At 44.1% G+C, this 26,695-nt stretch overlaps 8 protein-coding genes across 8 annotated transcripts; 3 read left to right on the top strand and 5 right to left on the bottom strand.

The window, feature by feature from the left end:
• Positions 1-42: 42 nt before the first annotated feature.
• EAF02_008132 (uncharacterized protein) lies at positions 43-807 on the top strand (the record flags this gene model as incomplete). Its single annotated transcript, XM_038904180.1, has 2 exons — positions 43-79; positions 143-807. The coding sequence occupies 2 exons, from the start codon at positions 43-45 to the stop codon at positions 805-807; spliced, it is 702 nt and encodes a 233-aa protein (XP_038755902.1).
• Positions 808-2,419: 1,612 nt separating this feature from the next.
• On the top strand, positions 2,420-3,946 carry EAF02_008131 (uncharacterized protein; the record flags this gene model as incomplete). Its single annotated transcript, XM_038904179.1, has 3 exons — positions 2,420-3,074; positions 3,212-3,721; positions 3,813-3,946. The coding sequence occupies 3 exons, from the start codon at positions 2,420-2,422 to the stop codon at positions 3,944-3,946; spliced, it is 1,299 nt and encodes a 432-aa protein (XP_038755901.1).
• Positions 3,947-5,432: 1,486 nt separating this feature from the next.
• EAF02_008130 (uncharacterized protein) lies at positions 5,433-9,225 on the bottom strand (the record flags this gene model as incomplete). Its single annotated transcript, XM_038904178.1, has 4 exons — positions 5,433-5,963; positions 6,016-8,045; positions 8,096-8,801; positions 8,863-9,225. 4 exons carry the CDS (start codon positions 9,223-9,225, stop codon positions 5,433-5,435), a joined length of 3,630 nt encoding a protein of 1,209 aa, XP_038755900.1.
• Positions 9,226-11,852: 2,627 nt separating this feature from the next.
• On the bottom strand, positions 11,853-12,838 carry EAF02_008129 (uncharacterized protein; the record flags this gene model as incomplete). The annotated part of the gene is made up of 4 exons (XM_038904177.1): positions 11,853-12,055; positions 12,108-12,342; positions 12,398-12,561; positions 12,616-12,838. The coding sequence occupies 4 exons, from the start codon at positions 12,836-12,838 to the stop codon at positions 11,853-11,855; spliced, it is 825 nt and encodes a 274-aa protein (XP_038755899.1).
• Positions 12,839-16,362: 3,524 nt separating this feature from the next.
• On the top strand, positions 16,363-19,320 carry EAF02_008128 (uncharacterized protein; the record flags this gene model as incomplete). Its single annotated transcript, XM_038904176.1, has 1 exon — positions 16,363-19,320. The coding sequence occupies one exon, from the start codon at positions 16,363-16,365 to the stop codon at positions 19,318-19,320; it is 2,958 nt and encodes a 985-aa protein (XP_038755898.1).
• Positions 19,321-20,647: 1,327 nt separating this feature from the next.
• On the bottom strand, positions 20,648-21,924 carry EAF02_008127 (uncharacterized protein; the record flags this gene model as incomplete). Its single annotated transcript, XM_038904175.1, has 2 exons — positions 20,648-21,346; positions 21,466-21,924. 2 exons carry the CDS (start codon positions 21,922-21,924, stop codon positions 20,648-20,650), a joined length of 1,158 nt encoding a protein of 385 aa, XP_038755897.1.
• Positions 21,925-22,491: 567 nt separating this feature from the next.
• Positions 22,492-24,173, bottom strand: EAF02_008126 (uncharacterized protein; the record flags this gene model as incomplete). The annotated part of the gene is made up of 3 exons (XM_038904174.1): positions 22,492-22,808; positions 22,909-23,732; positions 24,052-24,173. The coding sequence occupies 3 exons, from the start codon at positions 24,171-24,173 to the stop codon at positions 22,492-22,494; spliced, it is 1,263 nt and encodes a 420-aa protein (XP_038755896.1).
• Positions 24,174-24,359: 186 nt separating this feature from the next.
• EAF02_008125 (uncharacterized protein) lies at positions 24,360-26,447 on the bottom strand (the record flags this gene model as incomplete). Its single annotated transcript, XM_038904173.1, has 1 exon — positions 24,360-26,447. One exon carries the CDS (start codon positions 26,445-26,447, stop codon positions 24,360-24,362), a length of 2,088 nt encoding a protein of 695 aa, XP_038755895.1.
• Positions 26,448-26,695: the final 248 nt, after the last annotated feature.

Below are 26,695 nucleotides of genomic sequence, written 5' to 3'. Positions count from 1 at the left end.
CTTTCCCCTCCACATAATTCTGAAAAAGAACAAAAATCAACCATGGCTTCAGAAAGAATATCTGTACATTCTCTCCCTGGTCAGTATATACATCTATTTACAAAAAGTGTTCAAATATTAGAATACTGACAATCAATTCTAGATCTCAAAAACACCTCCGACGATGCTCTCCCCACCTACCTAAACTCCCTCAAATTCACCCAGTCACATACTCTCTCTGATGCTCGTCTGGCAATTGGTTATACATCTGTCTTAGTCTGCGGTGCCTGTTTCTACTGGGACTACACCTATGGTTTTGAGCCTACAAAGTCCTATACAGCAATTGCGGTTGGAATCTACTTTATCCTCAACACCTTCCTTACCTTCTGGTTATTCTATGTCGAGAAAGGAATTATATATATCGGCACATCTCCAGACAAGAAACACATCATCGAAATCTCTACTCAAACTAAAAAACATCAACCAATTTATAACTTAACATTCAAGATATATGAAGCGGCCAAAGGCAGATCCGGACAACCAAAGGAAGAGAGAACCTTGAGAAAACCTTTTAGAGAATGGTTTGATGTGAAAGGTCATTTTATTGTACAACCATTCCAGGAGATGTTGGCGAGTAATATCTCAGTGATTGGAGCTGTCGATCAAAAGAGAGTGGTTAAAGATGAGAAAAAGGTTGAGCAAGAAGGCCAAGCAGATCTAAGTATGGATGACAAATGGGCAGCATTATTGAAGGAGAGTAGTGGTGATGTTGAGACTTCTGGGACAGAAAAGGCAGCTGGAGGAAAGAAGAGAAGCAAGAAGATTTGAGGAGGTTGCAATATGGATCGGTGAGTGAAAAAAGGGTTTGGTATCGTCAGTTATGGAGTTTGGTGGGACTTGTAGAAGTCAAGGGAATCTTCGGCTGGGATGTGGAGTATGAGAAGAGTATCACATCTAACAAAGTATCCCCAAGCTTGTTCTTTCTATGTATTTGATCCCCCAACTTAATGCCCTTATATTCAAATGCATTATGAACCGTTTGTCATCAACCTATTATATCAATCACCTCACTTTATCTTTCATACTTTCCTCCCTGAAACTTTCTTCTTGTCCTTCACTATGGGTGTTTATACTGTCTAGATATTTGGAACTCCTCACATTCACCTCCTTCTGTTCTGTTTCCTTGCATAGAGTCTCAAAACAGTCCTCAAAATCGCAGCTCGTTTCGTCTTCACAAAATAGACCGTTGACCTCTGATACTGCCCCATCCTCGAGTACTCGCTCATCGCAAACACATCATCTTTTATTTCCATAGCCTTCTCTTTCTTCACCTGTGTGATCCTCCCTATCCTCCAAAGATTCTCCAATGTTTTCTTTAACTCTCTTCGTCCGTCTTCGACTTTTCCTTGGGCTCCATTTCTTATCAATCTTCACTTCAGCTCACTCGAGACAGGGTTTCAATACTTGGAAATTACGAGCCTGAGAACTGACCTTCCACATCATTTGATGGTAAAGAGGGCAAATTGACTTCTTTCCTTGGATCATGGAGGCGGCTTAAAATTTACTAGACTTTTAGCTCTCCGATACTACAAGCCTGCCCCTCTTGTATTTCATATTGTCTGTCATGGTTTGAGCAGTCCCTTGCCTTTCTTACTGCGCTTGCATGTCGGTGTAGGAGCCTTATGTGCCCGGTAATTGTTTAATATTAGTTCGTTTTTTTTTTGAGCAATCTATCATCATCTTTCCATATTTTGCTTCCTATTTCTTTTTCATCGTGAAGAAATTGTCTTTGCCGGTATGATCCTAACCTCGAAAGTCGCTTTTCTCTCAATGTCTGTACTTCTTTCTTTGATTATTGGCGCCTGGCGTCATCTTTCTTTCGTTTATAGTTCTTTCTATTCTGTAAACAGAAGCTTGGCCTAGGTCATTCTCGCCTGTGTATGCCATTCATATTCTCTTATTTTTTTAATATGTGAACGTTCCTATGGAAGTTTTTCGATGGTTTTGTCGGAAAATGACATGTGGTCTCTGGCTGGGCATAGAGTCTAGCGACTTAGTCTTGTCGCTAAATTCGCTAGGGGGGATCTATCAGATTGACTGGGCCAAGATTCAACGTCTTCTAGACTTTCTCGGGTTCGATCACCACTTGAAAGCCAGGCTTGCTGCAAATTGTTTTACAAAATCAAGCTCTTGTTCGCTGTAGTAGCTTCGATAACTGTCGATCGACTCCCAATTGAACCTCATTCAATTTTTATTGGTCAGAGGGAGTTTGGCCATCTCTACCTCTATTTAGAGGAAAGTTTTCATTAGTACTCAATGCTAGTTTACCTAGTAGAAAAAATTTTCTTGAACACTTCTCGCAAGAATCTTTTCTATCATATTTCATTCCAACTTTCTACAAAACATTATGAACTTACCAACAATCTCAATATTCGGCATAATGAAAAAACCCAGCATTCCTCCTTCATTTCCCTCTACCATGGCGCCTTCTACGTCTCACAGTCTCTCTACTCCCCATGTTTCACCATCCTATGATCATGCGATGTATCCAATGCCTCCCCCCAAAAATTCTGCAGGAAGAAAGATGAGTATCCTTAGGGCTGACTCTGGAATCGTCATCAAACCGGAGATAAACAACGCAATTTCAAACCTAGATCAACTCAACAGCTCATCCAGCGCCCTTCAAAAAGAAGACCCAGCCAACATCATCCCTATAGATACTTCTGGGGCCATACCCACCATTGACGTGAATATAACCAACACAATCGCAAAACTCGATCAACTGAGTACTTATCTCCGCACCCTTCTTACACGGGTTCCAGAGACTCCCACAGCTTATCACGATGATTCTACCTCCACTGGCGAGCACTCCCCAGAGGAAGAAATCCCATATACCTCTGCAGGAAAAGAGAGAGAAGAAGACTCCTGTGACACACCTACCCATACCTCTGAAGCCACAATCGCAGAAGACGTGGGCGGCCAAATCTCAAAAGTAGATCAAATCGTCGAGGTACTCAGCACTATCCGTCATATTACCTTTGTCATGTCGTCATGTCTTGACGAAGTTCTTCCCAAAGATCCTATCATTCCAGAAAGTAATATAGAAAAAGGAAAAGGAAAAAAAGAAGAAAAAGATGATGATGATGAAGGAAAAGAAGAACAAACTCCCATCCAATCCACCATCTCCCCGATCTCCCCTCCGCCTCCCATTCTCCCTCTTCTCAATCCGCAGAACACATCGAGCACAGGGCGCTAGGATTCCAATCGGTCGATAAACTCTCACCTGCACGAAAATGGCTTTTTCGACCAATGTCCGACTCTGAACGTCTGCGCCGCAAGATGCATCGTATGAAAAGATGGAAGGGAAAGGAAGAACAAACTCCCATGGCTCCCGGCCTCCTCCCAGTTTCCCCTCCCCCCTCTTCGTCATCCGCAGAAGAAACTCCCCTCCAACCCACCACTCCCATCATCTCATCCAATCTTCCCTCCTCTTCCTCATACGCAGAAGGCCTTCATCGCCGCGCACGAACACGCAATTGGGTCTCCGATCTCCCACCATCGCAGGAACCAAAAAATCCCGGTCTTCCAGCACTCCCCAACTTACAATTTCTGCAACGCAAAATCGATCTTATGAAAAAAGAGTTGGGAGACGAGTTCCCTCTCACTCCCATTTCCAACGTGTTGGATCCCTATTTTTGGACCGTGAGGGATGCGACTAGGCTCGCTCATCTTTTGTCTTCTGGTATGTTTTCCTCCTTTATTTTTAGCGTGGTATATTTAATTACCATGAAATATACACGATACTATACTAACCCAATCCCCTCTCCGCACAGAAAAGAAAAAGACTCCCATCCCCGCGCCCCCGAAAGAAAAACACACAACACATACTTTCTCAACTCCCCCAGAGGACAAGCATCAGCAATTTAGCAGGACCCATACAACGAGCCCTCGATGCCCAGACCCGTGACATCCAAGCCCTGGCTATGCAGACCCGTGAAAAAAAAAGTAATCTGAAAATCCACATGGGCGGCATTATTGAAGGAGGAGAAGAAGGAGAGAAGGAAGAAGGAGATGGAAAAGGAGAGGAGGAGAAAAAACCTAAGAATGTTATTACGCGCATGATGTGGTTTTTGCTCCGGGTCAGTCGTGGAGAGGTGTATTGGAAGATTATTCGTGCGGGGAGAGGGAGATGGAGAGCAGCAGCAGATCTCGCAAACCCACACCACCCAACGCCCCCGCAACCGCAACCCAAACCAAACCCGAAAACAGATATACAAATCCCCCAGCCAGAAACAAAACAGACACAAAATCGGCGGATCAGGAAGAGAAAGAGAAGTGAAAGGGAAAGGAATAAAGAGGGGTGAGAGTAAGGTTGAGGGTGCGGGGTGAGGGTGGAGAATAAGACGGATAGAACTGTTAGAATACAGAATACAGAATACAGAATATAGAGTAGGAGATACAGAATGAGCAGATACAGAATGAGCAGATACAGAATGAGCAGATACAGAATGAAACAGATACAGATAAGATATCCAAGATGGAAGATGAAGAATAATCAAGAGAGTTATATATTAGATTCATTACATTCAACAACAGACAAGTACATTATAATAAGAAGAAGAAGTGCATTCGCATTAGCAAGAATAACTTTAAGAACACGAATAGAAATAGAAATGGAAATGAATATATCAATCAATCAATCAATAACTACCCACTTACTCACTCACTCACTCACTCACCCACTCACCCACTCACCCACTCACCCACTCACCCACTCACCCACTCACTCCTCGATCACCCTCTCCTTTTCATTTCATTTCCTCTATTCTCTATTCTTTATTCTCCACTCCACTCCACTCCACTCCACTCTATTCAATTCTATTCCACACCATCTTCCACCCAAAAAGCGAAACCAAGTATCCCCAGCCCCAGCCATCAATATGATATTTCCAAATCCAAATCCAAATCCAAATCCAAATCCAAATCCAAATCTAAAATCTAAAATCTAAAATCTAAAATCTAAAATCTAAAATCTAAAATCTAAAATCTAAAATCTAAAATCCGAGATTTAAGAGCTAATATATATATATATAAACTGCATTATAACCAAACACACACACACACACACAGAAACAAAAAGTAAGATATAAAATATAACATAAATATCTCATTCATTATTATCTAGGTAATCAAAGAAGTGGTGGTGGATGTAATTCATCTACATCCATCCTTCTTTCATCCCTACTATCCACTTAATCCACCAATTCACCTCCCAGTTTTCTCCCTTTACTTTTTCCCAAAGCCCCATCCATCAAAAGCACGAAACTTTATCTCTAATCAAGATATGTTATTTGTTATCCCAATAAGATGATTGATCCTCCACATATGCTCTTTTCTTCCCATTTAACTGTATCTCTTCTCATCTCCTATCTTATTCATCTCTTTCTCTTCACTCATCCCGCTCCCGTAACTCCGACCCCACCATTCTGCGGCGGTCTCCCTGGTCCCCACCCACTATTAGAATTTCTATATTCCCTCCTATCCCCCCTTTCCCTATCCCCACTCCTCTCCCCACCATGTCCATGTCCATTACCATTTCCCAAATCTGGCGTCCTATTCCTTTCCTCCCTATAAATCTGTGGTGGATGTTGTAATTCTGCCCCTTCACCACCCTGCCACTCTCGATTTGGGTTCATATTCTGATTCCCTTGCCCGCCGATATGCGCATCCTGCACATGTCTCACAGAACTTTCCTTCTGCCAAGCATTATTCGCCGGATCAACATCAACTCTCGTGACCACTGGAGCTAACGGTCTTCCATTCCCATCTCTATGGCCAGTCGCTTCAGTCGTTTCGACCGTGTGTCTTACACCACCGGAAGCACTGATATCGCCATAGCGTTTAAGAATTTCTTTGGTTGTGATATCGGATGTGTTATTGAAGAGGACGGGGTCATTCAGTATGGATTGGAGATCTTCTGGTACCTTTTTATATTGTTAGTCATAGAATAAATGAAGATGCAGGGGGAAAACTTACTTCACACATTTGCTCGTTACACTCAATGAGTGTGTGAACGACCTCGATTGCAAGAAAATTATCATCGACAGGAGATTTAGCATTCGTGTATATGATATTCGGTGCGATGACAGTAGCAAGATTATGAGTATCCATCTTTGATCCGGATTCTTCATCAACTTGATGGAAAGATGCAACCCAGTTGAAGAAGGAACAGAGAATTTCCAAACAGTCCCTGTGTACCTTTGGAAGCAAACAACATGTTAGATGTAATACTCGACGCCTCTTATCTTCATCGGCAATCTTTTGCGATGCGATAAATAAATTGTGGAGCTTGAAGGTCAATAAAGGATCTGGTAAATCTCGAAGATATTTCTTGAGTAGAGCAGCGACTTGTACGACATTTTGTCGACTCAAATCTACAGCATCACACCCTCCGCTATCAATTTCCTTGACGGTTTCATTAAGTTTTCTGATGTTACCATTCTTCCTGAAGACACCCTCAACTGAAAGATCCATCTTTCTCATCGCAGCAATTGCATCATCGACGAGAGCAGGAATCTTGAGAGCTCCAGGACCAACACCATCTGTCGACTCGGCACCATCCTTTTCGACAATAACATCAAGTGGTATCCCGAAGACGCCCTTCTTCTTGACGGCCGTCTTCTTGCCATCATTCTTGAAAGCTTTACCCATCTTACCCCAGAAAGTGGGTTTTCTAGTCTCGATCAGGTTAAGTAGTTCTTCCATAGTAAAGTGACCATCCAGCATGGGTTGCATGGCGATAACTGCAACATGACGTACAATGAAGTATTCCAAAGCGGATAATTCCGAGAAATATTTCTTTCCAGCAACTCTCTGTTGTTGACGTTGGGTTTGTGCATCAAGGTCATTACCGGCAGAAAAAGTCCTTTGATGACCGTTGATGAGTTTAGGTTCAGTGATAGATGTTCGGAAAAGCTCATGACGGGCATGCTTGTATGCATTTGGTCTTTGTTCCTTTGCTTGTTCAGCAGCCACAATTCTAGGAATATCGTCCAGGGTAAGAGCATCTTGATGACCGAACATTAATTCAGTTCTCGATTCGCCGTTACCATCACGGTCTTCCACTACTTGAAACTCGTTGTTTCTCGAACCCGATCCATCAGCCCCTGCAGAACCTGGCCTCTTACTGTCGACACCATCCATTATCCGCGAGGTTCTCGCTTTTTTGATGGTAGAAGACAGATGTTTGTCCATTCGAGTACTTCGTAGTCGCCTTACGTCATTCAAGGTATTTTCGTAGGATGATTCACGTGGATTTTCATCAACTGGACCACCAAATGACTTCGAACGAGCTTCAGACCTCAACATAGGAGGGTCGTCATCCGAGGGTACTTTATGACCCTCACTCGAATTGTAGCCATTGAGGTTGGGGTCATCCGAAGTATGTGGCAGAGTACCTTTGGTACGTAATATTTCCAGCAATCGAGCTAAAGCAACTCTGAGAAGGAAGACATATTGTTGCAACCTCGTCACTCGCACGAATCCTGATACCACGTCCGAAGACTGACTTTGACAATTACAACAGTATACCCGTTGTTCTACATCGTCAAACCTGATGTCCTCGAGGTTCTGAGCAAGATCTCGCTCACAATTAGAGCACTGCAGGCATGCTAAATGACATCTCCTTTCTTCGAAGCGAGCGCATTCATCCTCGATCGGCTTTTGACATTTAATGCATGAATCCGAATTTGGAGCCGAAAGTCCAGGTGTTCCTGTGGTAGCTTCCAACGATCTATCATCATTCTTGATTGCATCCATATCACCCAAGTCATCAAGGAATTGGTGAAGGCCTTCTGGATCCTTTTGATCTCGTTCGACCTTTAATGCGCCTTGAAGACAGATACGAATCAATAATTTCAGGTAGTGCGCCAAACCAGTAACCAAGGCAAGAAGTTCTTGTGTGACGCCAGTTTTCGAAACTCCTGTCTCCTGAGTTTTGGACAGGAGTGAGAAGAATGCTACGATTTTCTTGCATAATAATTTTGCTTCGCGCGAATATGATAGCCCTAACAAGATCAGTAAAAGCAGTGAGGACGTAAATTACTGAAATACTAACCCTTTGAACCATCTCTCATCATTATGCCATCCAATTTATCTGCAGAACAGAAAAGGATATCAACGTGCCATATAAACTTCTTTGCCACCATCACACCATCCATATATGCACCGTTACTAACATGTAAAAGCATGTCGGATATGCAAGCCGCGGAGGACTCTTCGAATGTCGACAGTACACTCCAGATTTTGTAGACCTTTTCTTCCATTCTCTCCTCTTCTAATCGCACATTATTTCGACCTTCCTCGTTCGTCGTATCTTCAGATTCCTGTTGAATTTCTTGTACATCCTGCGGAGATGCCAACCTAACATTCCAGAATTTATGGATCATGTAACATTCAGGGTGCCAATGTTGATTTTGACCGTTTCGAAATATCTCGACGAATTGTTTCAAGATTGCTGTTTGGCATCCATTACATCGTTGCGCGAATCGTGTCGAATAATGGTAGTGGCAGTAAACTTGACCATCGTGCTCGTAATAACTATCTTGTGCGCCGAACACTGTTGGACATACTGAACAAGTGAAATGGTCGATGTGGTATTTGCGCTCGAGGGCGGTGATATATGATCCTCGTAGTGCACCATTACATTGGTGGCATATCAAATCTAAGCGTCGGAAGTAATCAGTCTCGCAGAGGGGGTATTGTCCTTCGCCATTTTCTTCGTCTACCGGAAAGAACTTTGATGCGACTATTTGACCGCAATCCTACAAGACCCAAGTCAGAAACTGAACGCCTTTGGATGATGGCGAAATGGGATTGACTTACTCGGCATCTAAAACAATCCAAATGGAATGTACCTCCAAGCGCACGTACGAATTGACCTGTCAAAGGTTCACCGCACTTTTTACACAATCTCAAAGATCCGCTGCCAGTCCTTCCAGTTCGCGTTCGTGATCGTGTGCGCTCATTGCTTGGTCTGCGACTCCCCTCTCTCATAGGACCTTCTCTACCGCTCACACTGTTTGCCGGTGATGCATTCATCCTCCTATCTGGGCCATTAGGCCTCGGTAGATGTTGATCTTGCATTGTGATATCCCTCTCAGTTGTAAGTCTTCCCCCATCATCGGAATGTGAAGGATCATAATTTTCGCCTTCGGCATAGGGGCCTGCCTCTGATTGAGGACCCATTATTTGATGATCAACGTTTATTACCCACAACTATCTCCAGACCTTGTTCGAGCCCCCTATTATATTGTAATTTGGAAGTAATGCTTAAACCGAGTACTTCGAGTCGCGGGTGGCCAGGGCGAATAATTGAAATGGAAATCGTTGATGATAGATAATTTGTCTTCGGCCTTGCAGATTGATTGAATCTCGTATGGTTCGTATCTTCTCTATGGAGAGTTGCTTGAAATTCTGACGTTGTCGAGTCGCAAGGGTTCCACTCAATTGACCTCCGCATGTGTTGGCGACTCAAAGTTCAAGGAACATTCAGCCTGCAGAACATGAAACAATAACCATCGATTGAATTAAGAAGCAGCCAAAAAATGTTAATCTCGCAACGTTTTTCTTTTTTTCCCCCTTTTGGATCCCCGAATATTCCAAATTGTGATTTATCTTATATCTGAATAAGAGAAAGTCTAGATCACCAAGTATGTGTGTTGATTGAGTCCTGCTCGTGTGTTTTCGATAAGGACTGAGTTGTTTGTTTCGCGTTCAGAAAGATATCGAAGGACACCTGAGCAAGTAGTAAATACTGGGTATGTAGGTCGGTCGGTAGGTAGGTGGGATGATTTTTGGGGAAAAAAAGTCGGCGGTGTAGATGGGAGAGGGAGGAGGATTCAAAAACAGAATATCAATTGGTCTTCGTAATAGAATATTGTGATGAAGGTAAAATCGAGCGACTGAATGGGTGTAACTTTTTCGAAGGAGGAGGAGGAGGAGGCGGAGGAGGACGAGGAGGTTGTGAAGGCTGTTGTGTTTCTGAGAAATAAGTTACGTAGTAGAATGGTATAGGATAGAATTGCGGTACAACTTGATGAGAGCGGTACTACCAGATATGTGCTAGGTGCTAGGGAGGAGGTACTAGGTACGGGGAGGTGATGAAGTAGAAATAGCCAATTTCACAATTGAATCCGAATTTGAATGAGCGGTTGGGCAATTGATAAAGTTGGTTGCTCCTCTCCAAAGGTTTCATTCAACCTTGAAATGTTTTGGATGTCTTGCTCAACCCGACGGGGGATCAATCAAACTCGTGGTAATAAGTATGGTAGGTGGTAGTAGTAATGAATTAATAAAAAAGTACCTTATTATCAAGGCTTTCGCGATTCAGGTACGGCACTCCCAGTCTCCAGTCTCCCAGTTGACTGAATCGACTCCCTTACAAGATATTTTTATATACCTACCTACCTACCTACCTACCTACTAGTACCTATCATTGACTCAATCTCATCTACCGGTATGGGATCCATCTGATCGCTTGGTATATTTTGGGAGGGCTTGAATCATGAATCTTTGGTAGATTTCTGGTAGATGGATGGTTTTGATATCAAGTTTCAACTCAACCCTCAACATTGCACATTCTCTCGTGACAATCTGTTCTATGTCAATTTCCCCGTCTAGAAGTCTTTCCGAACAACAAGATTAAACTTTCTGCGTACCTAGGTACACAGACGCAGGAGCATCTATCGAGCATCTGTCTATCTCTCCTACCCACGCCAACGTAAAATAACCTCATTAAAGAACCCCTCGACCTATTATTTAAATTCGTTGGCATGGATACTCTACCTCCATCGAGGGATCCATATCCGAAAGATATTCATTCATGAACCTCGGGTTCCCTTTTCCCCAGGGTGACCAGCATCCTACCTCCGTCCTACCTAGCGAAAGACATTCCAATTCCTCACATGTGGATAATCTTATTTCTGCATTCCCCAAATCCTTCTGGAACAGAGATTCAGACTCAGAGAGAGAGAGGGGGGGGGTGGTTACGTAAGAGTCTTTCCATTCATATATCAATCAGACGGTACCTGCATCAGCTGAAATTATTCCCTTCACAATGCCATCACTTCACTTCACTCACACCTTGGAAACCCTCAAACAAACCTCGGAAATGCAACATATAATTTCACATCCGGAAACATAACTCCGTTTCATAAAGTATGAAAGTGTCAACCAATCACATCTCATCTCTGGTCGGAAAACAAGTAAGCTTAATTTAGCTTTGATTAAATCTACGAGAAGCGTATCGGTAGTTCGGCCCATAGGAAATTGGAAATTGGAGATTGGAGATGGAAATTGAATTGGAAGACATTGATGGTACTCCAAGACGGTACAATGTAATCTCTGGATTTTCTAGAACAATTTTTGACGGCACTTATAGAATAGAAGACTTGCTGTCATCCGAAACGCTTTTCGTTGCTCAAATGCATATAAATATACCCATTTACCTAGTACTTTGTTCTAAATATAAAGTTGATATCCAAAGTAGAATGCCATCGAAAATGTAACATTTCTTAAACAAAAGTCCCTGAACGAAGTATATCTACTTGACATTTGAATGTGACTTAATTTGGGCAATTCCAAATCCCATCTCAAGATATGTACTCATTAATCATAAAGGGTATCATAAGTTCATAACGACGTTTGCTGAATCCAGTCCAAATATTTCCACCCTCCCCAACCCCGAACCCTTTTGATCTAGAAGTGCATGATGCATGATGGATCGTATCCAACTATCGTGGCGAGGCATATGTTCTCGACTAGCGGAACATCGTTTCAACATACCAACCGCCGATATTTATTATCAATCGAAGCTAGCCCGAATAATCGTCGTTATATGATTTAGCCTTTCCCCTTCTCGACCGTGTATCGGATTCTTGAGAGGCAGGAACTTTGCGATATTCCTTTTCCTTTTTACCTCCATCATCTTTGGCCTTTCTGGTGCGCTTTGCTGCATAGGGTGGATCCGAATACTCGAAGGATCTTGCGGAAGCCATAACACTGTCGTAGAGGGCAACTGAACATGAATTGTTAGCGATGATGGAGTCGATATTGCGATTAGTACTTACAGCCAGGCACAAACAACCATATTGAATTCATTAATACAAAGTATACCCAAAAGTATAATGGTTCCGGTCGATAGTATCGTTTGCCAGTGGTGTACTCATCAAGTAGACTAGTGCCAAGGTACAGCAAATTTCCATACAGTTCCCCTGTTGAAACAAGTGCTTGTACGGTGTGCCGAAATTGGGAATTTTGGGTGATGTATACGGCTGTGAGGTAAGATAGCGGTCCCCAGAGTATCTGCCAATATCGTTAGCATACTACACATTCAGCATTCGGATAATGGCATACGCACGACGGTCCATGTCTCTATGGTCAACAGAAATGAATCTGAGGACATATATCTCGAATCGGATAAAGCATATTCCTTCCATAGTTGACCAAAGAAATCTGTCCTGCTTGCCATTCGAGCATGATTGTAGACGAAGTATCCTTCAAAAAAGATATGAATTGACCCCGCTATTCATATGTTAGGTTTCATTGCAGAGAAATAGAATTGCATATTGAGCTTACTCAAGATAAACCATAGAACAAGTCCTTGATCCTTTATACTGAGTCTGGGATAAAATCTCCTCACCGCAAAAAGTGTTGCGCCGAGCACCAAAGCCCACGTTGTTCCAAAGGTGACAACGAGGATGGATGGACTGAAACTATTTTCCACATACTTTCCGGAAAGATTGATATCGACAGGATGATATGGATGATATGAGGTCATCCGAGAAAAGTAGCTGGACATCTTGACGTTAGTTGATAGGTAAACTCATGCGATGCTCCGTACGTGAGACTCTTTGATAAAAACACGAGAAAGCAATTGGATTGTTGACATCTCGGATATGGAATATTGACCCCTGCATTTTCCCACAACCCCTTTTAGTGGGGACCGATTTGTTGGCATTCATTCAAAGAATAGGTAGGGACTTGATGGGACATGACAAGCGTTTTCGTAAGTAAGATCGAGTTGTACGAATACAGGTCGGTATTCCCAATCTTGCGAATCTTGTTGGTGAGAAAGCTTTACGCATCTACAACTGTGATTTTTGAGACATATCACGTGACCATCATTTTTTCATTCGATGTTTAGGTCATTGGAAGAGTCCGGCCACTTTAGAGTTAGATCCAGTCAATTCCAAGTACCAATTAACTTGCGAACTCTGGAGGTTACGTATCCTCGGAGACGTTAGCACTTATAGAATCGCCGTGCTAAACTCAAATAGAAGAGTTGTAAAGGCAACCTTCGAAAGCCAGATTGTGTATGGCTGCCATCTCTTTTCTTTTCCGACGAGTGAAGCATATAAAAAGAATGCAGTAGCCACCTGCGTGCACTTGATTTGATTTGATTGTTACTTTTTACGAGACGCTTTCCCCAACCACTTTTCTCGCTTTACCTTTATCGCTCTTATCAAAAGGGGGGAAGTTCGAGTCTATAATTATTTTCTCCTCTATGATACGCTGGTTTCGTCAGCAGAATTGCCTAGGCAATGCACTGTGCTCGATTTATATTGCACGACTTGGGAAACCTGGTAATGGCCTTGTATTGAATCATCTCCAAATCCAGGAAAGGACACTTGAAACTTGGACCCCTTGTCTATATTGCAGGATACTGGATGGTCCATCGGACAGAAGATTCTCATAGGATAGGACCACTTTGGCTCACTGCATTATGCACATGGCACGCATTGTGCAGCTTGAGAGATTTCTCCATATGGCACGTTGACTGGTTAGTAGGAAGTGGTAGTGGTAGTGGTAGTAGTATACAACAAGCACAAGCTCAATCTCATCGATAATCCTTTCTTTCGATGTATATACGCCCTGCACCAGTATGCTGACGTGATTCAAGGGCGGAAGCTCTTCATTCCATTCTCTTCCGCGCTCAATGATTTTCATCTACTCGTACTCTCGCTAGGGATGCTCGAGGTATGCTCCTCTTTTCAATCATACAGGTACGTACTCGTTACTCTTTACATAGGTCTATCTACACTTATTAGATTGTTGTTTTATACTCTGATACACATTTTCGTTCTTCATAGCGATCGATGTCTGCCCTCCCACCTCTTCTCATCCATCGACCGCACCCAGCCAATTATTATTAATTTGTCATATCTGAGCGAACGGATGGTCGGTTTCTTTTTCAAAGTCAAGCGCGAAATTCAACATCCTCCGTACAAGTAGACAATGAGAACACCCGGACATAATAGACTCTTCCAAACGGCGGTTTACACCAGACGACTTTCCCTACAATGTACTAGATACGCAGATACATCATACATACAATCCTTTTCGAGTCTAGCTGAAGCAACTCTCATTATCCATCCCATAATCCATCCCATAATCCATCCCATAATCCATCCCAATAAGTTATAAGTTGCAGCCAATCACAAGTTACTTGCCACTTTAACGAGATCAATCAATCTTCCTACACGGGCGCCTCGCCTTTATTTCTTTTTATTTCTATCATTTTTTTTAATTTTTTCGATCTTTTCCCACATGCTACCGAATCCATCTTACATTGTACTCTCCTCTGTACATTATCCTCCCACCTTCCACCTTCGACCTCAGGTTCCATATAAGTTGATATAACATTCGTCAATCTACTCTCACTTGTTCGTACTCACTACCTCGGAACCTGCCCACCTATATATCGACATTTCACCAAAGCCAAAGCCAAAGCCAAACCAGAACCAAAACCAAAACCATATTCCATCTTTGGTATCATAATCAACTCTACGTGCGCACAGCCGCAATTCTTATATTTATGGATGGTTTTCATATTTATTATTATTACCTATTATTGATCTGCCCTTTCTCTTTCCCCCTCCCCCTCTTATTATTACCCCTTCACCCTTCACTCCCCCCCCCTGTCCACTTCACTCGTTTCAATACTCAGCTTTTATCACGCACAACCTTATTATTATTACCTCTCACTTCACTTACCTCTTCCTCCCTCATTTACCATTGTTCCTTCTTATCACCTCCCCTCCCTCAAACATAACAAACAAACAGCGGGAGAAAGGAAAGATCAAGAAAAGTACCTACGAGGTAATCAAGAGCAATTGGAAGATGTTTACAATTTACGTATCTAGGTATAATTCAATCAAAACAATTCAATACAACACAACACAATACTATACTATTCCTTTGCTAATTCACTAACCAACGTTACTTACTTACCTCGATATGTTGATGTTGATTTACTAACCGTTTTATTTTATTTTGTTTTATTTTATATATTTTATATTTTATTTCATTTTCATTTTTTCATCATTTGCTTGTTTTTTCTTCCATGGCCTCTCTCCTTCACTCACTTATTACACACAGATATACACAGATATACACTCACATAAACACTCATACTCACACACACACAACACAATCTTTCTCTCTCTCTCTTCCCCTCAGTACCGACCCTTCTCTCACACTCACACTAACCTAAAGCAGCATTGGATTCGTTTTTGGAGTCCTCTTCACGGATCTACTTCGACACTAGCGTTCCTCGCATTCTCACGACTAATCTTGAAGCGGCAAGGCATTTTAGATACTCTCAGGATTAGCTGCTTTTTTGGTTCCTTCCTAACTTTCTGAGTTCGCTCTTCGCAATGGGCCACTCACCCAACCAAATTCTCCCCTCTCACTTACCACTTTCTACCACAGATACAGGCACACTCTCCCTTCTACCTTCACAACTCTTCTCGAATTCATGTATGCTCGTCATTACAAATAGGATACCTCAACAAATCTATTATCCATCCTTTGCCTCCATTCGATTATCGTACAATAACGCGTAAGCATTCCAAAGCGCAAACTCGGTTGAATCGTCTTTGTCCTTTCGAGATCATCTTTTCGAAGAGGGCCCTGTCTCTTCGTCCCCATCGCCTCCACTCTGGACTTGAAAACCCTTTCATTTGGGAACACGGTTTCAATTGCAGCACATCCATTTCAATACACGAGACTCGCAGAGATCATCTTCTAACGGACCATCCTCTCCAACCGCACTACCATCGTCGATCTATCCTTCCATCTCTCGACGCACACTTCCTCTTGATCGATTCTTACATTGTTGGCATACGTGGAAGGAAGCCAAGAAGACTCACATGTTTAATTCAATAGCTGATGAAAGAGATCATCAAAATTGAGTGTCGTTTTCGCTCTGCGATAATTAATTGCTTCGAGTCGTGGTCGTCTTCGTCATGCGACTCAGGTCTTGGAATCAGTGAACGCACCTTGATCCTCTCACTCGAATAGCCACCCAAAGGCTCCTAGATTATGACAGAAAGGTCCCTATCAATCTCGACGCAGAATGCGACCCAGACTAAGCCTGTCTTCCTCACTTCTGTTGAGGCCCTTACCCACGATATTCAACCCGCTACCGAGTTGGCGGACGAAGATTACACCATCAAATGCATCTGCAACAATTGTGAGGACGATGGAAACACGATATATTGCGAAGATTGCTCAACGTGGCAGCATATCGATTGCTACTACGACCGCTCTGTAGATGTGTTGAGGCCAGACTTCGCCCATTCTTGTGTTGATTGCTCACCACGAGATCTCGGTCCACATGCGAACGAAAGATCGCAATATCGACAGAGTAAACCTACCCATGATAACAATGACAAAAAAAATAGAAGGCCGGCAGCAAAAAGTCACAAAAAGAAGACCGTGAAGCCCTCTGAAAATTATGGTTTCAATGACCAAGAGGGCCACGAGAATGCTGGCTCTCTTGTGCCTCACACGCAAAAAAGAGCGAAAGGTCATCGGTCGCATCATTCCGTTAGCTCTCAAGCTACCAAACGAAATCATAACCATCCTCCAAGCCCTAACCACACAGCAGGAAATCTGCCAGATAATTTCGAAATTCATTCCCTCTCCGTCATTTTCCACTCGCTTTATGATGTTCAATCACAAGAAATTAATACAAATACATTAGTCGATCTATCTGTCACGAGCAAATTAGCTTTGTGGATCAAAGAGGGTAAGCTGTTCGAAGAAGATGTCGGCAAAAAATTCGACGATGTTGTTCAAAAAACCGAGATGCGACTTGATCCGCACCAATTCCCAAAGTTGCACGTCGATGTCAAGACCGCTCACATCAACAATACCAATGTCCAATGGAAGTCTCTCGTCACGACAACGAAAACCCCGGCGAACAAACCAATTGGAGAGATGAATGGCCATGTCGGGTTTCAGTCTGACTATCATAAGAACCCAGACAATGGGTGGGAAGAGTGTCCTCATCCACGCCCTCTTACCTTTTTCATTCCCGGATTACCCTTGTATATTGATACAAGAAAGGGAGGATCCCAGTGCCGATACATTCGACGAAGCTGTAGGGCGAACGCAAACTTAGAAACATATATTGTTGCCAATACAAGCGAGTATCATTTCTACTTGACCCTCGATAGCGCCCTGGCTCCAAACGAGCAGATTACATTACCTTGGGACTTCAAATTCGTTGACAAGTCAAGGCTAGACCGTGCCCTTCATCTTGATGGCGATGACGACGATAGGCTACCTGATATCACCGAAGCCGAATACCAAAGTGTGTCGCATTCGATCAACCTGGTGTTATCGGATCACGGAGGTTGTGCTTGCAATGCCGGTAAAGAGTGCGCCTTTGTACGATTTCACCGTGATTACTACGGCAGAGTGCATGGTCAGCACCAACAGCCATCCAATGGTGTAAATGGGGTGAAATCTAAGAAGGGTCGCAAGCCCAAGCAGCACGTCTCTCCCACAAGTACAGGCCACGCCACCAATAGTCGAGCTGCTAGCGAAGGCCAGCCAGAGACAAACGACGACGATGACAGCCGTTCCATTTCTGGCTCCGGGCGTAGCAAACCTCACAGTCGTGATCCCACACCAATACATGGCCCTGAAGCCGATGCAGTTTTGACAGAGACGAAACGAGAGAAACGAAAGTTGATGTTGTTGGAAGAAAAATTCAAACAACTGGAACAGGAACAGGAACCGCCACGGAAAAAAAAGAGGCCATCGGATGGTTCGAATGTGAATTCCCCGGTGACTGCTACGGCATCACAGACAAATTCTAAACCCCGACAGAAATCATTCGCATCACGAACTGCCGTTTCACAGTCGGCTCACGCAAAATCTAATGGATCCCGATCACGTCAGTATGTCGACGCCAGCACATCGCGTCGACAATCGGGGTCACCCCTCAGCGCGACATCTTCAAAAGTTGTAGCCTCTCCGAAACCCATTCGATCTCGCGATGATTCGAGTGGCTCTCGATCAGATGAATCAGAGGGCTTCCGATCACGCCAGAATTCAATAACCTCGAATGTCGTGTATGCAGATTCATCAACACAAACAAGCCCGGACAAAGATGCATGGTACGAGCAGAAAACAAAGTTGATACCAAAGAGGCCTGTCTTGCCACTTTCGAGGCGTTTGCTTATGAAAAAATTCAAAGTACAGGAAAAGGCTCAGGAGTTATTTAAGAATGAGGAGCGGCAGCGGACAAATGTTGCTGCAGGACTGATGAACGGAGGTCTTCAAAATCACTCTTCGCCTACAATGGCAATGGATATTGACTCACCAATCCAGGAAGATCGATCAATTACTCAATCGCCCACCGATACTAGGGTCCGAAATGCTAGTATTTCGTCATCGACTCCGTCGGCCGACTTCACGTCCAATTCTGGCGATTATCATACAGATGGACCAATACTCGTCACCGGGCAGACAATGAAACCTCCTTCCTGGACTGGACAATCCACCAATGGATATTCACACAAATCACCTGAACTGCACGTACGAATGTCTCCAACACAAACATTTACAACACCTAACCTGTCCGGAACTCCAGGCACACTCACACCGGCTTCCGCGGTACCCTCATCAGCGATCTCGCCGTATGGCACAACTCAGTTCCCATCATACCCTTCTGCAAATACTGTCAACCCGAGTCCTGCCAGGAAAAAAATTTCAATCAAAGATTATACCGCTCGACAGAAGAGCCAGAGTGCCAATGGTTCAGGTGGGCGCAAGGCTTCTGTAGGAAGCAGTCCTACAATATCACCAGCAGTTCCCAAGTCAACACTTTCGGCTATCGACGAAATTGATTCCATAGGGGCTCTTCTTGACAGCAAAACTGTAGCAGTTGATGGGAACAAGAAAGTCAATCATGGTCTTGTTGATACACTCAAGATTTCACCATCACCAAAAAATATGCCCCCTCAACACTCGAATGGCGCATTGTAACATACAGTTTTAGATATCGCTTTAGGCGTGTTATTGCCTCATCTGTCCTTTTACTTCGGCGTGAGGTTTCAGCTGATGGAAGTTTGGGACCGGTGGACGGACGGCATCATTTGGTTTGGGTTCAAAATGGGGTCCGGATTATGATCTTATTATAAGGTTCAGGGGCGTAGCTGGCGTAATACATTGGGGTGGAGTCTTAGAAGTTTTAATTACTTCGATTATTCAATTCTTTCTTTTTGTTCTACATCTTGATCACAGTTGATCACTACTTTTGTTCGTTCGGAAAACTGGACTCTTTTTCTTTTTGCATCAGGCAATGGCAAAACAAAATACCTTCCCTACCATACCTAAACTTTGTTGTACGAGTAGCTTCTTTGTTGATGATGATTGACGATGATTTCGTGTGGATGGGTTGATCGGATTTGTGGAAAAGAATTCTGAGAAGCGAGTTGCAATCACTCCTGTCTTGTTTTTTTTTATGGCTTGCTTTTGGATGGATTGACGGGTGGATAGGGTTGGGTGTGAGTGGGACGAATGCTATGTTATGTATGGATGCTACTCGTTCTTGAGATGGTCCTATGACACGATCCTTTTGAAATGGATATATTCATGATAGGGGATCTCTGCGATAAGATGGAGAAATGGGATGACATGCATGACATGGGTTTTCGAAATGGTGGGGATTGATGGATGGATATTCATTGATGAGCTTTGTAGTGCTCGGATCGTGCGAGGAAACAGACCTCGACGTAGTGAAGTGATTAGATCACTCGTATTTTTTTTTAATTAAAAAAAACTTTAAAACTTTCAACATCTTTCTTCTTGGAGGGTGGAGGCTTTTGAAATGATGAATGTATTATTTGATGATGCGGACGGGTATGTGGTATTGTGTTGTAATGTTGTAAAAAAAAAATGTAAATGTCTATCTATCTCCATATGAGTACATCTATATATACATACATACGCTCCGAATCTTGAGATTCAATATATATACCCGATTTCCCTTTTCTCTTCTGCACTCTTTCTCTTCCTTTCCCATAAAGCAACCCATCTCCCCCAAATCTACACACTCAAATTATCACTCTTGAAGATTAACAACGCCAAGCGATGTCGAACAAACAACCCGATCAATCCACACACCATCTGCATTCCCAAGATCTCCATGGCCAATCGATCTTCTCTGCGTGGGCCAAACCATACAAGCCATAGATTCAAGAGTGTGAAGTTACTACTTTCTATGATGTCGCCTTCGCTATTGAATTTGAGATGGATGAGGTAGAATTTATGCAGGAGAGAGAGGAGGAGGTGTTGATGTTTTTTCGGGGGGTTAGGCCATGGGGTGATGGAGGGTTCGAGGAGATTTGTTTTGGTGTTGTAGTAGGGGAGACGGTGGCGGGGACAGGGGATGAGGTGGAAGAGTTGGGGGACGCTGTAGAGGAAATTGAAGGTTTGGGGGATGAGCAGGCAGGATAGGGTTTTGGAGAAGTGGCCGAGGATGCCGCAGATGGCGAAGACCATGCCGGCGAAATAGCAGTAGGTGTCGCCGACGAAGACGGAAGAGGGGTACCAGTTGTGGGAGAGCAGGGCGAGGGAGACGCCGATGAAGGGGAGGAGCATGTAGAGGGAGAAGAGGTGGGAGGTCGGTTGCGGGGTGGGGGTAGGGGGTTAGGAGATACAGGGTGTCGTTTAGGACGAGGAGGAAGGCGATGATGAGGGATTGGGAAACTTCGATGCCGTTGATGCCAGCGAGAATGTTGATGCTGTTGGGGCAGAAAATGGCAATGGAAGCCATGTAGATGTAGTAGAGAGGACCGAGTTGGAAGAGCTCGCCGAGATAGGGTTGTAGGGGGATGGGGATGACGATTTGGGTGACGCCAAAATCGACAAAGTAGACGATTAGGATGGGGATGGAGGCAATGGCGGGGATGAAAAATTTGTGGCGCCATCGGATATCGAAGAGGTCGTCGCCGATTCCGATGATAACGACGGATTGAAGGGAGAGGACCGCGGAGAGGTAGGACGCTAGCTATTTTTATGTTAACATATATGTCCATTGTTTTTCCCATCGAATCCAAAACAGAAGCCAAAGAATCCCAATTCTCCAATTAAATGACCTCCTCCCATCATGCACTTCATAATGCTCACCTTACTATGCGGGAACCTATGCAAGAACCTCCCATTCTCCACATCCATCCCGAACCCCTCCAGTCCCCCTTCCCTAACCACATCCCGATTCCCACCACCACTCGTCGCCGCCACAATATCCTTATAGAACGGAAACGGGATAAACACAATAATGATCAACAAATAAACCACCGCGCAGACCGCGCCCATCGTCTCCGGAATCTCCTTCTTATCGCGCTTCGACATGTCTTTTCCCTTGAGTCCTGCTTTCATAAACGTTGGGCCCAGCCAACGAATCATGCTGTAGGTAGCGGAGAAAGCCAGGCCGCTGAAGGCGAGCGATGCGATGAGGGGTTCGCCATTTTCGCGCGAGAGGGTTTTGAGGAGGAGGGAGAGACAGAGGATGGTGAGGGAGAGGTGGAAGAGGGATTCGGGGAGGGAGAGCGAGGAGCGCGTGCGCGTGGGAGATGTGCTTTTCATGATGGGTGGGAGGGGGAGATGGGGTGCATTCAATTGAGATGGTTTTGGGGGTGGATGGAAGGGGAAAAAAGGAATTGGACATGCGATGAGAGATGGATGGGAGATGTGGTTTTTTATTTTTATTTGGGGAGCCTTGGTGCAAGGCTGAGAAGACACGAGTTCATATCGCATAAAATTGTGGGGGGACAGGGCTGAGGGGAATAGATGACGAAGCTAGTGGGGTCAATTTGCATGCCGCTTCAACGGCTTTTATTTACTGCGGATTAAGAATGGGTAAAAAGATCTACGCGAGGTATTTAAGGAGTTAGATAAGAGGTGAGTTGAAATAGTCGAAATGTACATGAAATTGGTATTGTTTAAAGATGTCAGAGCCATCCTATTATATATTCTATACCTCCACTATCATAAACACCTAGACTCAAACCTCTCATCAAAACGCCCTTAACTCCTAAACCCAAACCTACGGTATCTTTCTGAATAATCCCCAGACTCCATTGATATACTCCACGTGAATAGTGTTTGTTTTTTCTCGACCAATTTCTCTTTTGACCGAGATCATGATAATTATCAGGCTCTGTTCATCGCCAATTCTGCGCTTCTACTCCAAAGACCAGTCGGTTCTCTCCTCCACATCATTAGTTTGCCATCATCCCCTGTAGACCCCAATAATTGCCCATCTGCATCAAATTCTACCTTCCAAACTGGCGCTCGATCTGCTTCCAACCTAGAAATTTCCTTCACGGCATGAATTACCGCTCCATCTCTACCTTGAGCTTCTTGCTGTCTACTTCGATTCGTTCTTTGGCCTGCTAATCCTGCACCAATCCCGGAAGGAGCGGGTTTTGCTCCATTCTCAATTGTCATTTGGGCCGGATTTCGCGTAACTGTTTTTTCCGGTACCTTCTCGAATCACTACTTCTTCCCTCTAACCCCTCACCCTCCCTACCAGCCACCACCCGGAAAACTCTCACAACCCATCCTTACACGCTGTAGCCACCTCATCCCACCCCCTAATATTCCCGGCCGCCCACGTCACATCCCTCACCAAGCCCCTATGCCCCCTCAACTCCGCCGCCAAATAAAGTTCCTTCGTACTCGCACTCCCCAGACTAACCGTATGCGATATTTCCTTCGTGCGCCATATACTCGCTTTATTCATACTCGCGACGACCAATCCCAGCGCATCTCTCGGAACCCCCTCTCGAATAGCTCTATAACAGGGTTCCAAATTCGGATCAAAAGCCACCTTGAAACTAACCTCCTCTCCTCTCGCAGGCTTCTCACACACATTGACCCGATCGAGTTCCGTCCACGCCGTCATATTCTCCGGCTCTTCATTCTCATAGATAATCAATTGCGCATCGCGATCCACCAGCGCAATATAGGTATGCCTACTCTCCGCATGATGTTTAATCGAGAAGCTCAAAAACGGCGCGCGAGTATGCGATCGTGTTTCCCACACGGGCCGATTATTGTGGGAGTTAAATCTGCGTCCCTTATTTGGCGCCAACGTAGGATCTTCAACCCACAGCTTAAACCGTCCGTCGGTACCAATAGATGCGATGAGATTCGGATGGATAGTAGGAGGCATCCATTGTAATTGCAGAACTTCCCCGCCGTTATGCGCACCCCATGTATCGCATTGCATCCACGAACCGTCGTGATGGCGATTGTAGACTTTGATTTTGCCGTCTGCGGAACCGGTTGCGAAGCGCGTGCCGTAGGTATTGAAGGCGCTTGCTTCGACAATATCACGATGAGTGGAGGTGAGGAGTGCGAATCCTTCCTGTGGTGGTGGTGTGGCTTCTCTACTTGAGACATGTTTGTAGTGAGTGCGGGCTTTCTTTGGGTGAAGGCTGAGATGATGTCTTGGTGGCTAGCCTTGCATGCACGGACTTATTCGAATAAGGCTGATTTGTGTTTTGCTAGCAAAGGCATGGAATGAGTTGATTCGAGTTACCTAGCTTCATTAAATATCGGCAATGAAAACTTCAAATTATACACCTCAACCTCTTTCAGTAGACGTTATCTTGTCTTGTTGATACTAGAATAAATCTCCCCAAAGTACCCTTTGTAAAGCTAGATCGCCAAGATTGTATCCCCATGGGGAATTCAACTCTATATCACATGCTCAAAGGCAAAGCAAGCAATAAATAGTCAGCCAAACCACATTTCAGAGCTTTTGGTATTTCTGTCACTTCTATTCCCCTCTTAAACTCAATCTTAATTTCAATCATGATCTTATTCATTCTGTACTATACTACTCATTATCTTAGTAATCAATATTACTCGCTAATCGGAGTCCCCCAAAACTCCCCCTCGCTCCGTTTCAACATATCCTTATCCTATTTCCCCCATTCCTATGCCTATCCCAATATTGAATTACCCACTGATACCCGTGTTCCCAAAAAACCATAGCCCCCTGTGCCCAGTAATCATTCGATAACACCTTCAATCAAACTATCAAGTATTTGCTCACTGTTTGGCAAATTCCATTGCCACCACCCCTCACCCTCCCACCAAGTAACATCTCTCCCTCTTTTCCATTTCTGCTCTAGTACTTTTCGAACTTTTTCATCACCACCTATTCCTCCACCTTCCTTGTCCATCCATTCTCTTTCTGCTTTTTCCTTGGCCTTTTTAACCACAACCTCATCATCCTCACATCGATATAGGTCGCATTTCGAGCACTCCGTACAACGTCTCCCACCATTTGGTCGAAAGTGTTCACAGAAATGTCGGTATCCCTCCCCAGATCCAATGTCCTTGCGACAAACATAACACATTTGATAACCGCAAACACATGTTAATTTGTTGCAGCCCGAAGACTTCACAAATGACGTATTGCAACGTGGGCAAGTTCGCTTGATCGCTAAGGACATCGCAAGTTCGACTTGCGTTCTTAGAGCAAGCAAAGAAGACTCGTGACAGATATGAATATCGTTCCATGCTTTCGAGCATGAAATACAGGAAGATCTTTCACATCGTTGATTTTGACAGACGAATTTAAGACCATGTTGCTTCCTACGCAAACGAATAACAGATTCTTGGAATTGATCGATAGCATAGTCGCCAAATGTGCGTTTCGAGGAGAGACATAAAAATAGGAAAGAAAAAAGAATGCAAAAAGGTAAAAGGAAGGGTATCATGCCAACGCCCAAAACCACAATTAAAATAGTATAGATAGAAGATGGACCAAGTCGTTTCAAGCGCCACGATTGTTGAGCTTCTGGGAGATATAATTCATCAATCTCAGCATAATTGCAAAATGGGCAACGAATAAGTGGTAGTCCGGTTTTCAGAAGACTGTCTTCGATTAGACGTTCGTCTAATTTCCGTAGAATCTCTTCACCCTTATCTTCTAGGAAGGCTCGTCGCACCTGCTCCTGTGGAATGCATCCTGTGCACTCACCCGCCATGGCCGCGAGGCACCTTAAGGTTCCACCATTGAGATCAATGTTCCTCTGCCATCCTTGCCCAAAAATGGCTTCGTTGCCTGCGTGCCTGATACATTGAAAGCATATAAAATGACCTCCAATATCACAAGCAGAGAGTTCCTCAAATGCATATGCGGTATAACAACATTCACAGTCATGCAAAGCTTCCTGCTCTTCCGCTTCGTGGTTATTTATTTCGAGTGCTAGGGCATGATCTTTCTCCTCTCGTTCCAATAATGCTCGTTCCTGTAATGGTGCAATGAGAGAATCAAATAATTCTTTGTCCAATTCCGGTGATCCCGTAGTCTTGATAGTTGGCATTATAGACCCTTGTCCAGACGACTGCCAAACCACAAGAGGGTGGTGCCCTGCTTCCACTGCCGTCAGGGGTTTTCGACGAGAGAAGAATGATGATATAGAAAATCGCCAAGACTTCGAAGATAAATCGACAAGTGTGGGTCGAGCCAAAGTATAAGAATGGTTACGCTCCGCCAATACTGCATTGATTGTCGACCGCGGCAGACCCTTAAATTCATGATATGCAACTGTCTTTACAGCCTTCTTATATCCTTCAGACCTAAATTTCTCTTCCACGGGTACAATCCCCTTTGAGTCCTGTAGCTTGGTTTCATCTTCATTGCCATCAGCCTTTTCTTTTTCCTTCTCCTTCGACGCGACTCTATATCGTCCCCGCACATATTTCATCTTATGTTTAAGCAAAGCTTCCGTCACGACAGCCAATCTAGATTCTTCTTCGAAGCTCGAAAGCATCTCGCGGAACACCTCGACTTGAACATCGGGGAAGATAGCCGCAAGCGCTTCAAGGCTATGGTTTAACTCGCGGAGATCGGGTATTTCGGCATCTAGGGGTAGAAGGTTTTCTTTCGTTCGGATATACGGGCTTCCCACTGGATCCGTAATCAAAGATGCCGCTGTCGCTGACACCGTAGGTGAGGTACTCTTGCTTCTTTCATTAGAAGTAGCCCTAGTTGCAGGTTGTTGTGATGTTGAATCCAGGGTGGCTGTGGCTGAGGGATGAGAAGTGTTTTGGTTGGTTGATTTGAGAATTCCCGAGAACACCATCATCGTGGAGTGTTCCTTTGGTAAGGAGTATTACATTGTATCCCGGGAGTATTATGAAAGATAATTCGATGTTCCCGAACAGTTACTTGTATCTGAGAATAAAAGATATGTCGAATGTTGAGTTGTTTTCGTATAAAACTTATGACGCGGAGTTAGGGAATCTAGGTAAGGGAAGGGAAGGGAAGGACCATTCTGTCCGAGAACTTTAAAATTCGAGAAAGCTGATCCCTCAATCGAAATTTTTCCAAAAA

Source organism: Botrytis sinoallii (genome assembly GCF_014898435.1).
Source record: "Botrytis sinoallii strain Bc 23 chromosome Unknown BSIN_015, whole genome shotgun sequence".
NCBI lineage: Eukaryota > Fungi > Ascomycota > Leotiomycetes > Helotiales > Sclerotiniaceae > Botrytis > Botrytis sinoallii.
The sequence above is the reverse complement of the archived record's forward strand: the minus strand, read 5'-3'. Positions and strand labels throughout refer to the sequence as shown.